Source organism: Macrotis lagotis, chromosome 7 (assembly GCF_037893015.1).
Source record: "Macrotis lagotis isolate mMagLag1 chromosome 7, bilby.v1.9.chrom.fasta, whole genome shotgun sequence".
Lineage (NCBI taxonomy): Eukaryota > Metazoa > Chordata > Mammalia > Peramelemorphia > Peramelidae > Macrotis > Macrotis lagotis.
The window spans coordinates 56,165,421-56,178,038 of NC_133664.1; the positions used below are offsets into that span (position 1 = coordinate 56,165,421).

The following is a 12,618-nucleotide window of genomic DNA, read 5'->3' on the forward strand; positions in this document are numbered from 1 at the left end:
CTCAAATCCTGCTTGTCTTTTAGATTGTATCTTTTCAGATTAGACATTAGCTCTTCTAGGAAGAAATGAACACTATTAATAGAAAATAGGGAGTTCACATGTGATGTCTTAAAGATCATATGAAGTTATCTGAGGAAGGGAGACTATATGAATGAATGAATAGATGAATAAATTGTGAATTTACTCTTATTTTCTATATAACAGATTCGGTTCATAGAGCTAGAAATGATGTCATTTCAGGCATCTCTTATGTTGACTATTTTTATAGGCGAGCAAACTCAGGTGTAGAGAGACTAGGTTGCTTGTTTGAGCTCATGCAGGTGACACTGGCACTATGTGCATCTGGATTTTGAGCCCAGGCCCTTGAACTTCACTCAAGATCTTGGACTCTTCTCATGGCTCCATGCCTCCTTCAGTCAGGGAGTGCCTGAGAGAGAGGTCTGTGTCTTCTTGTCACACAGATAATCAGGAATGTAGGGTTAAGAGATATGAAGTTCACCTCACTGCCAGGTGTTGGATTATTGCCAGTTGAAACCCATCTTAAAAAGATTTTCATCCTTCCTAATATTTTAAAGAGACAGTGGTTTATTAAGTTGCAGTTAAATGGTGTTTCAAATTTCTCATGTATGATTTTTCTAGGTATATCCAGGGCAGCCTCAAAGTGGTGCTTATTTGGTGACAGGGGGTGCCCAAATGGGCCATCTTCAGAGCTACAGTCTTCCTCCAGAGCAAATAGCTTCTCTCAGCCAAGGAACAGTTCCACCATCAGCAAACCCTGCACTTCCTAGTCAACAAGCTCAGACTTCTTACCCCAAGTAATTTGAATGTTTTGTTTTGAATGAATTTGAAAAATTACCATCTAGATGGGTGCATTCAAATGATCAAATTGGATTTAGCCTCATGAATCACAATTTCTCATCCTTAGAAATTTTTGCCATTGAGAAATATTTAGTTGTTCCTTTTGAGAAAATGCCTGAAAAATGCCTTTCTGAAATTCACATCTGATAATATTTATGGTTTGATTCACAACATTCATAGAAAACTTCAGATTGCTTATGAACTGTACATAAAGAAGCATAATCAGAAGTCATTGAAGTCAGTGACAGCATTTCTTTGTTTTTGACTTGGAAATCATGTCGTGTACCACAGGGAGATTAGGTACCTGTGACAAAAGCTAGAGGTGAGCTCCAGTCAACAGATCCTGTGCATAAATGGCAAAACTCAGGTGATGCAGCTTTTATCTCAATGATATTTTTATAGGACCATTACCTTTATGGCGTCCTATATACAGGAGACAGATTAAGTTAATGTTTTTACATAGCTGCCTTTCCAAGATCTTGTGGGAATTTAAAAAATAATTCAATTCAGTTTACATTCATTAGATACTTACTAAGTAGAGGGTACTGGGATTCGTACAGAACTTACACTCTACTAAGTTATACCCCATGCAAATAGGTAGATAGAAGATAATTGGGGGTGGGGTAGGGGAATTAGGAAAGGACTCCCTTAGAAACAGATACTTGAGCCAAGCTTTGAAGGAGAATAAAGATTCTGAGGATCTCTAGTAAAGAGGGAACTTCTCCGTGGCCCACCTGTGTAGACATGCAGGAGGGCATTGGAGGACTTCAGAAGCTCCTTTCATTGGCCCTATGGTGTGGGTAACATCTGGACCCTTTTGCCATGTGAAAACATCCTTGTTGCATGTGCTCTGGGATAGCCACACAAACTCTCCTCCACGAAGGTCATGGAGAGGTTGGCAGTTGAGAGACTGAGTAATGGCAAACTCCTAATAGGGGTCAACTTTGGGCATGGAATGTACCAGACTCAGATAGAAGTCCATTTTTCTGTGAGTGTGAGGGTTCTGGTAGTATGGATAGTTATAAAAATATTGACTGGTGCCTTCAGTTTCTTTTACAACTGCTGCCTTTCCAAGTGATTGCAAAGCTTCTAGGTCTCAGATATCTCAAATTGATTATGAACCTAAGTCTTTTGGCATTTCAGCTACCCACTAATTTATCAATATTTTGGAACTCAAGGAAACTTATCCTCTAATACTAATGCTGTTGACAGCAGATTAGGACTACATAAACATAAAATAATTAAAATTTATCTAATGCTGGACATTCACTTATTACCCCCACTTCTTGACATTTGACATGAAGTACTCCCACACTGTCCTTTGTTATCCCTACTGACCATTTATCACTGTTTTTCTTATGGGTGTGGCATCCATGTGATTTAATTTGCCCATGTTTTATTCTTATAATAAAAATGAATTTGCCTTCTTTGTCTAGTCTTTAAGGGTCCTGTTTTATATTAGTGTAAAAATTCATAAACTTATAATTTTTTTCCCCATGCCACACTTTTTAATCTAGGGTCTCTCTTGGAGACCAATGACTAAAAACCAGAAGGTTACTAAAATAACTGGAATTCAAAGTACAGAGGCAGACAGGTGAGAAGGTGTTTTACTGTAAGCAAACTTCATTCAGCTCACATTAAATTGGCACATAAAAGCTGACCTTATAGTCCACAATGCATAGATATGATCCCGAACTGACCTTACTCTAAATTACTATTATCTTAAGGCTTGTCTCAATTCTTGTCTTGCTAAATGTTTTTTAAGAGAAGATGGAACACAAACTGAGATTTTATTTCCTTACCTCTGACCCTTAGGATATTGGCAATGAATTTGTTTCTCCACTATCAAATAGAAATAAAACATTGAGAGCCCCCTCTCAAAGGAGCTTAACTGCCTTAATAGTTTGAACCTCTCTGAATTTAGGTAAATGCCTGAAAACATGCTTTGTGTTTTGTTGCTTTTTTCTCTTTTTTATATGGTTGTTACCTTCATGTTTCCTGTGAAATAAATAAGTACAGTAATTTCTTTCCAAAGGATTTTTTTCTTTTTAAGGTTTTTGCAAGGCAAATGGGGTTAAGTGGCTTTGCCCAAGGCCACACAGCTAGGGTAATTATTAAGTATCTGAGGTTGGATTTGAATTCAGGTGCTCCTGACTCCAGGGCCGGTGCTCTATCCACTGCGCCACCTAGCTGACCCATCAAAGGATTTTTTTACCCAGTTGATAGAGGCTGTAATGGTTTCTCAACCCGACATTAGCAACTTAATGTTTTTTTTTGAAAGGGATCTACTATAGAATACTGATGAAGAAATGTACCAAATTTGTTGCTCAAGTTTACATTAAGATAAATTTGGGCCAGTTTTTAATAGTAGTTATCTCAGGAAAGACCCTATCCTGCTTGAAGTTGAAGTGATTTGAAGACTATATTAATCTCCTTGATGTTTATGCATTATATGACTTGCTGATATTTTATACGAACTTTGCTACAGCAGAAATGGAAACAAATGGAGACAAAATTGGCAAACGAACTTGAAAGGGTTTTTTTGGCCACTGTTGAAATTATGGATTTTTGATAATTCGTGACATTTTGGAAGGGAACCTTAAATTTAAAATATACTCAGTCTTTTTACATGTAGCATTTTAGTCTGTTTTATTAGCTCTGTTTAAATGCTATATAATCGAATATTTATGTAATTTTGTTTTTTTTTCTTTTCTTTTTCAGCACAATGGTCAGTTCTGTACAAGCAAATACATACCCCAATCAGGCTTCGGTATATAGTCCTCCTCCTGCTGCTGCTGCTACTGCTGATGTCACAGTATACCAGAATGCTGGAACTAGTTTGCCCCAGGTGCCAAACTATAATTTAGCATCTTCTACACTGCCTCAGCCACCTGGTAATCAACAACCACCTCAACCACAACAAACATACACCCAGAAAGCTCTTCTATAGGACCTGAACTTGAGATTCCTAATTGTGGCTAACCTCTGCTAAGAGCAGCTGACAATATTATGAATTCCTTCCTTTAAAATCTTACGATTTGGTTATCTTCTGCTTATAGGAATCTGTCTTGAGAAACAAGTGCAGTGATTGAAGAAGGTAGAACTATGTTCAAATTGCACTGACTTTTTAGGGGAAATCTCCATTTTTGCAGAGGAATGAAACTACTTAGGACATTTAATTCCTTTCAGAATACCTGAAAATTGGTACAAGATTATTTATGTCTGGTAAAATTGGCTGGTCTGTGAAAAATCCAAACTTGCAAAACTTGTGGCACATATGTTATGTACATATATTGTGTGTAACTTCATTAGTGGCCATTTTGAATTGCAATGGTGATCATGTGAATATATTTAACACTTAAATTAATTTTACATTACTATTTTATTTTAGTCATAAGCAAACTACCATGTTTCATAGAGTTTTATGTGAACTTATGGAGACTGCAATTATCTTTTTAAAATGCAGGAGAATGAAATGTTATAGCATTAATATTTGAGAGCTTTATGTTGTCTATATTTTGTTTCATACTAATTGAACCTATGTTTCACTAATTGTAAACAGAACATAAGTGTATCATGGCTTCCTGCAGCCCTTGATTACTGGTAACTGTCATATCAAGGTGAATTAGCCAAATTTTCAATGAGGTTATAGAAAATGATAATCCTTTTAACCAGCTATTAAAATTCATCCAAATATTTTTAAAAGGACTCAACCTGTCATGGGACCATGAAATTAATTAAGCAAACTCTCATACCTTACATCTTGTTTAACACACATGTTTTAGGATTTTTTCTTAGTGAAAATATGTAACTAGATTTCTGAACTGTTTTCTGTTGATGGTGGCAATGACACCAAAGACAAAGAGGAATGAATGAAAATTTTTAAACTGGAAAGAAAACATAAAATACACTACATTTTCCACGTGTCTTGTAATTATTTAGAAGTCAAAGAACCTTGGAAGTCAAGAAATTATAAACAACTTTGGAAATTAAGTTGGTTCATCTCTTTTTTTATCTTCTTTCACTTTTAAATCTATTTTTTTTGCTTTAATAGTTTGTTCTTTAATTCATTACAAAGAGGAAAACAGATAATTCAAAGTAATTTATATTCCTAACTTTGCTTAGCAGATTATAGTTGCCACATTAATCTTTGACTTAAATTTGGTTGCTTTTAGTTCTTTGTCTTGATTCTTTATTTGTTTTGATCTCATTTTGTTTACATTGTGAATAATACCATTTTATTCATATGATTATTTTATACTTTTGAATATTTTACCTTCAGTCTACTTGAAAAACTTTGGTACTGATAGCATACTAGGCTTCCTCAAATATTTGTGGTTACTATGGTAATGCTTTATTCTGTTACTAAGCACTAATATATCACTGACAATTTTCAAATGGATATATTGTCAACAAAGTTTTCACATCTATGCGAGCATTCATATATTTGATTTGTGTCTTTAAAGTATATTTTTACCATTTGACGGATGGTTTACTAATATTTCTATGGATTTACTGTTCCATTCTTGGGATGTTGGAAATTCTCGATGGTCTTAAATTTAAATATTTTATTGTAATGGTGTGCTTTTGCTAAACTGACAGTATGTTGACCTTATGACATTTTATTTAAATTTATTTGTTGCTTATTCTTGACATGTGGTTGCCATTGTCCTTCTTTACAAGCATTAATATCGAAGATGTGTTTTCTTCTTTCTAACTTGAATAGTTTAACACCATTTATAAATCATGCCCTATTTCTTTTTCACTGATATGTACCTGTTAAATTCCAGTGAGCTATGTGTGACTATTGTTTTACTTGTGGATATGTCTGAGTGTTTATGTAACCAACCTTTATATCCCAAAATCCTTACTCTCTATATGGAAATATCCAGGCTTTTTAGACTGATTCAGATTTCTGTGTCCTTATTAGCATATTAGGTTTATGGATTCAATGATGCTTTTACATCATGGGACAGAAACAATTTAAATGGTAAGTACTTGAAACTAAAAATATGAACCTTTCTCTTGTTTATTACATTTATTAGGAATCTAAGTGTGAAATCTATTTAATACATAAAAATTAGCCTCTCCTTTCTTTCATGTTTATGGCTTCTCTTCAGTTTCCCTCTTACCATTAATATTTTGAATATCAGCTTCCAAAGAATTTGCATAAATTGTTTAAGTAACTTAGTTTTTAAAGTGTCTTGGTACTTATTGTAGTTGCTGTTGCTCCAGAAACCTGTGTATCAAACTTGTGTGTAAAATTATAAATCCTTTACTCAGGATATCCCTTATCTAGTAGACTAAGATTTGGAAAAATGAGTGTAAACCATCTTTCCAGCTTTGTCAGATTTAGAGAGATTCCTGTAGAAATAACCCGTTTGCAGCTTTGCATCAATTTCTAACTTAAGCATGCCCCCTTCTTTGTTTTTATCCTGTCTTCCCTGGTAAAGCTATTTCTTCTATGTAGATAGTTTCTTTTCACCATTTAACAATTTTGAAAACTTTTATTTTCTCCTTCTTTATTATTTAAGATCCTGGTAGTATTTGGTTATGAAATTTGACATAAGGAACAGGCGCCATATTTTATACTTGATCCTCTTCAACCTGAAGATTTCTCTAAATTTTAGGATGTGTCTTCCATGATTATTTTTCATGTTAAGTTCAAAATTTTTTAAAATCAAAAACTGGGTTATTTTTGTAAATTTTAATCTTTTTTGTTTAATCAATGTTTATTGAAATTCATGTAATTGTCCATTTTTTCTTCGTAATTTATTTAGCACCCTAATACATGTAGCTTGTGATTATGTTACTCTTTTTTTTTATAAAAAGCAACCATCTTTGCAATTTTGAAACTTTTAGCCCCTATTCTTTGCAGTCTTTCTCTTCATTTGACTAATTGCTTTAGTCCTTAGTGTGAAGATCTTTTTATGTTGGGGGGGGGGGAACTTAACTAAAGTATCTCCTGAAAGTAAGCAAAGTAAGAAAAAGTAAGATCTTCCATTTTCTTGTTGTAATTCACTTAATCTTAGGTCTTTTAATTGATATTTCTCTTCCATATATGGAAGAGAATTTGTCTCAGATGTGGGTATCTTATTTTTCTGTAGCATATTCTTTTGAAATAATGAATAACAGGCCTCAGCAAATGTTCCACTTAACTCCTGTCTCCATTCTATAGACTTTTCTTGCTTCTGGACAGCCACCTAGCCCCCCTGGAGAAACCTCCTCCTCAGAGGGCCCTGCTCTCTTGATTTGCATCTGTCTGCTTGATGCTATATTTCAGGAAGGTCCCCAGCAGAGTCCCCACCTCCCCCTTTCCACTTCCAGCTCCTCCTTATGTTTTAATTTCCCTCTTAGAATGTAAGCTCCTTGAGGGCAGGGATTATTTTTTACCTTCTATGTATCCTTAATGCTTAGCTCATTGCCTAGCATGTAATAAGTTCATATTAAATACCCTGTTTTCTCTGAATTTTTTCCATATTCATAAATAGTTGATTTATATTAGTCTCATGCATTTGCTAGTATAAAATACATTAATACTCAATTGGATGAGGTATTAAAATCACTTGAATTATACCATTAAGTTTTAAGTACATTTTATGATTATTGAATTTTCTAAATAGCAAAAACATAATTCTTCTGTCTGTATTTGTTTTAGTCAATCTGGGTAGAAAGCTTTTTAAACTGTATTTTTATTCTCCTTCCAGTATTCTGATCACAATTTAACCTTTTCTTGATGATTCTAGGTGATCATTATATGCAGTCATTCCTTGTACCTTTGCTGTAAGAATTCTTGATTTATTTTTCAAATTTTATCTTTTTTTTTTTTTTTTTTTAGGTTTTTGCAAGGCAAATGGGGTTAAGTGGCTTGCCCAAGGCCACACAGCTAGGTAATTATTAAGTGTCTGAGACCGGATTTGAACCCAGGTACTCCTGACTCCAGGGCCGGTGCTTTATCCACTACGCCACCTAGCTGCCCAATTTTATATCTTTTTACTCAGTATTTTGAGTCTGTGTTACTCTAGCACTTTATAATGTATTGCTCTTGTTATGCAGTCATTGAAAAACCAAGTTTATTATGAATTTTTAAGTTAAAGTCTTCTTATAAGTGAGAATTTAAGAGTTTGATAATCGGTGATGACATGTTAGGAACTCAGAAGACCTTTTTTATTGCTAGAGTTGTATCTGGGAGCATTCAGGTTTTGAGTCTAATCCAGTTAATTGTTCTTTCTTAAACATTTTTATATATTAGATTGTGACAAAAATCTAAAATATTCTTTAAATGTGTTCTTCACATTTTAAATAGCCATCATTGTACATAGATATAATCATCCCACATAAGCAGTGTATAGTAGACAGAGTGATCTATAAAATTCATATACTATTACTTGTTCAGTGATGGGCATCCCCTCAATTTCCAATTCTTTGCCACTATGCAAAGGGCTGCTAGGAATATTTTACAGCACGGTGGGGGGGACTTTTCCTGTTTTTTATGATTTCTTCTTCTAGTATTGATATTGCTGGATCAGAGGGCATGATCAGTTTTATTGCATAGTTCCATATTACCCTCCAGAATAGCTGGATCCATTCACAAACGCCACCAGCAATGCATCAATGTCCCAATCCTCCCACAGCCTCTCAACATTGATCATTTTGCCTTTTTGCCATCCTTGACAATCTGATAGGTGTGAATTGGTACCCCATAGTTGTTTTAATTTACATTATGATTCGGAGCAGTTTTTTAAATGATTAAATATAACTTTAATTTCTTCATGTGAAAATTTCCTGTTTATATCCTTTGACCATTTATCAATTGGGAAATGACTTGTAACCTTATATATTTGATTCGATTCTTTATAAAAGATTTTAGAAATGAGATCTTTATCAGAACCCCTAGCTGTGAAAATTATTTTTCCAACTTTCTGTTTTCCTTCTAATCTTGGCAGCATTGATTTTATTAATGCAAAACTTTTAAAATTTAATTATAATATAAGCAAAATATAATTCTTTTAAAATAATGACTAACAGGCCTCAGCAAATGCTCCACTTAACTCCTATCTCCATTCTCTAGACTTTTCTTCCTTCTGGACAGCCATTTTGCATTTCTAATGTACTCTTTCTTGTTTCGTCATAACTTTCTCCCCTTTCCTTAGATCTGACAGATAAAAAATTTCTTTATTTTTTGATTTGTCTATGGCATCACTGCTTGTTTTGAAATCCTATAGATTTTGACCTTATTTTGGTATAGGCTGTGATATATGGGTCTACTTAGTTTTTGCAAGTAGATTTTGTTGAATAGTGAGTTCTTATCCCAGAAACTAATGTCTTTGGGTTTGTCAAGCAATAGATTACTGTAGTCATTTACTACAGTTTCTTATATTGTATCTGTCCTAATTCCACTGGACCATTGAATATGTCCATCTTCAAAAAAGAACTGAATAACCACAGAAACCATTTATGTATCATCATTACTTAGTTGTTCCACTCATGTGATGTTCTACACAGTTTTAGAGAAGTTTGATTTTTTTACAGCTTATTGTAAGACATAGCTTTTTCTGTTATCAGTTGGTGGAGGGGGTTTTTAAAAGTAACAGTGATAAAGGAAAAAAACCTTCATTTATTAAATAACAAGGGTATGTCCCTACTTGCCTATACTAGACACTAGCATTATAATGTAAGTTTTGAAATTTTGGGCATTATGAAGACAAATAGTCATTTCTTCATAGTCCATATTCTTTTATAATTCTGTAAGGAACTCTCAATTATATCTTCATTAATGGAGAGGAAAGCAGTGGTGGTGATAGGATAATCCATAAAATAATTTCTATTTTATTTTTTGGTATATATTACATTTTATTTTATTCTTTTTAAAAAATAAAAATTGTAATGTCTTTTATATTAAGTAAATTCTCTTGTATTCTTGCCTAATAACTCTCAGAGGGCTATCCTTTATAGCAAAGAATTTTTGTTTTAATTCTGTTTGGGTGTCTTATTCTGGAAAGCTTATAATACTTAACAAAATGATAAAATCACATAATGAACTATCTTTGAAGAACCTAGAAAGTTCATCTGTTTTTGGTTTCTTTTACTTTCCTCATAAGATCCTTTCATATTTCTCTTCCTAAACTGAAATTAGCAATGCCTCAATGATTTCTACAAAATCAAAATCTAGGATGCATTTATTTTACTATTTTTATTCCTGGAAGAAAGGAATTTACTTGTTTTCACTTAAAAGACCTCAGGCAGGCAGGTTGAATGCTAAAGTAAGAGTACAAAAAGGCCTCAGTAGCTATGCTGCTAGAAGGAAAGTAGTTTTCTTGTAGTAATGGATGGTTCATAATATCACATTATTAGTTAACTTACATAAAACATTTCCAAGACCTTTTTCTTTCTACAATAAAATACCTAATTATATGTTTACATTTTAGTTGGGGTGGGGTAGAGAGGAGAGGTGCTAAAACAGAACTCTTACCAGATTATATTGATTGGTCTTGAAGGACCCAGACTGTTGTTATAGCTTATTCTGTGCTAAGTACAATGCTTGAAAATAATCACTGAAGCAAAGTTTTATTGATTGATAAGTAACAGTTACTCTTAATTGGAATGTGAAAGACTAAGAATTATAATTAGTGGGAACCAACTCTTAGAGCCATTACTAATTTTTTTTTTAGCAAGGCAGTGGGGTTAAGTGACTGACCCATGGTCACACAACTAAGTAAGTATTATTTAAGGTCAAATTTCAACTCAGGTCTTCCTGAATCCAGAGCCCTGTCCACTGTACCACCTACCTGTCCCCATTGTTAAATTTTTAATAAAGTCTGGGAATAATTTCTAATAAAATTCTCTAGGAGTCACTTTTTCTCTATAAGCTCTCAATTCTTTTAATTTCTGTTTCAATTACCTTGACAAGTAATGACCTGAGGAAGAGATATTTAAATGCTTGTAAAGCTTGCTTTTTTCATATTATTGGTGCTGATTTTTTTTTAAAAAGCTATATTTTTACATGGGTACTTTTGACTTTTGTGGCAGATAATGTTCTTTGTAATGCATATGATTTTAAGCAAATGGATAGAAGCTTTCATCTGATGTGATTAACTTCATTGGAGTTAAATATACTTCAAACAACTCACTATTTTCCTTTTCTTGTTCAATCTAAGATTTTTATATATCTGAAGTAACAGATCTCGCTTGCCATCCTTTAAGCCTCCTGTTGATCATTGAGAAACCAGAATGCATCTGATATCAGAATCTTGGATTCTGGATATTCCATACGAGTGAGCGTAATATGTTTACATCAATGAAATTCTCAGACTTGACCTCTCCCTCTCCTCCAAAAAAGATTTAATGAATACTAGTTAAGCACTACAGTGTGGAAAAACACCAGGAAAAATATGTTTTATTTATGATCTGTGTCCCCAGAATTGCTGCTCAAATATATTTTGATAAACAATCCAGTGTCCATTTTTTCCCCCAATAAAATTTTTTGAGTCCAAAATTACGAGCCTTCCAGCACCTAGATGGATGGTTCTTTTGGGATACTACTCAATTGATAATTTTCTCATTTCCCTGTTGAAGGATTTGAAAAGAAATAAGTTGCAGTTTTTCTTGAAATTTGCCCTATAAATTATAGTAAAGTTTTTTAAGTTTTGTTCTAATTATATACATATTTCATTAAATAAGCATTCAGTTTGTGCTATAAATTTGTTTTATGCATTTCTTAAATCCAATTGATCATATGAGAAATTTTTATTTTATTTTCTAAATTTATATCAAGAATAGTAAATGAAATTTATAGCTCAAAGAAAGTAATTAACTGTTTTTTTCATGGAGCATAAATAGGGGAAAAATTATTATCAGATGTGAACTTTAAAAATGTATTTTCCACTTTTAAGTAATTGATGTCCATGCCAAAATTAAGATTGAATGACAAGGGTTCTATTAGTATGTTAAAAGTCTCTTGCAAGTTATATTTGCTTACTGTGAGAAATTTTCTTCCCAAGTGATGAAAGTAAAATGAACATGAGTATAATTCTGTACAATCTATTCATTCATAAAAAACGAAGTAATCATATACCATATGTAATTTGGTAATGTATCTTTTGTTCACAAAAATCTATTTTGAGGAACAATATTTAAGTTTTGATTCTGTGTTTTCAGGGGGTAGCATAGTTTTGACTTGAATGAATGTAATTCAGAGTGGTAAACCCAATCTTTCTTCTTTTATTAGAAATGAATCAGTCTTTAATTTATAACTTGATAAAGGTTTATATTACAAAAATAACATGTATATTTCTCAGTTATTTATAGCAGCTAACAATGATGAATCTTAACTATGACACTCTCTTCCACCCATCACAATTTGATGTTAAGGAGTGTAGATTCCTAGGATAATTATTCTAGTTTTTGCTTCATACTAGTTGCTTAGATGCTGCCAAAACAAAGAACTATGAAATGAACATTGAATCACATTTTATTTTATTAGATTTTAGAACACGTTTCCCCAGAACTTTAGGATTTACTCAATTCAGAGACCCAGAATAGTGATTTCAATTCAGTTATCTTGTCAACTGTCAACATAGTCACATGCTTAGCTGTAGCTACTGTCAGATTGGAGCAACCAGAATTTCCTGCCTTATTCTGCACAGGCTGGCCCACTGACCTGGAAGCTTGCAAATAATAGCAGGATTAGCAATAATTTCCCAGACAAGTGGATGTTTGCCCATGAGTTGTCATTGTCATTCTTTTAGTGTGGGTATCTTT

General features: G+C 33.2%; 1 protein-coding gene across 2 annotated transcripts in view; it reads left to right on the plus strand.

Annotated features, from left to right (window-relative positions):
* Positions 1–11,501, plus strand: part of STAM (signal transducing adaptor molecule) — a 65,937-nt gene extending 54,436 nt beyond the window's left edge. The window contains exons 13-14 of one of the 2 annotated variants that reach the window (XM_074192941.1): positions 640–815; positions 3,580–11,501. In XM_074192941.1, coding sequence (XP_074049042.1) covers positions 640–815; positions 3,580–3,808 — 405 coding nt within the window. In that variant the 3' untranslated portion in view covers positions 3,809–11,501. The remainder of the gene's footprint in view (positions 1–639; positions 816–3,579) is intronic. The other variant, XM_074192942.1, reaches the window with a different exon arrangement.
* The last annotated feature ends 1,117 nt before the right edge of the window (positions 11,502–12,618 follow it).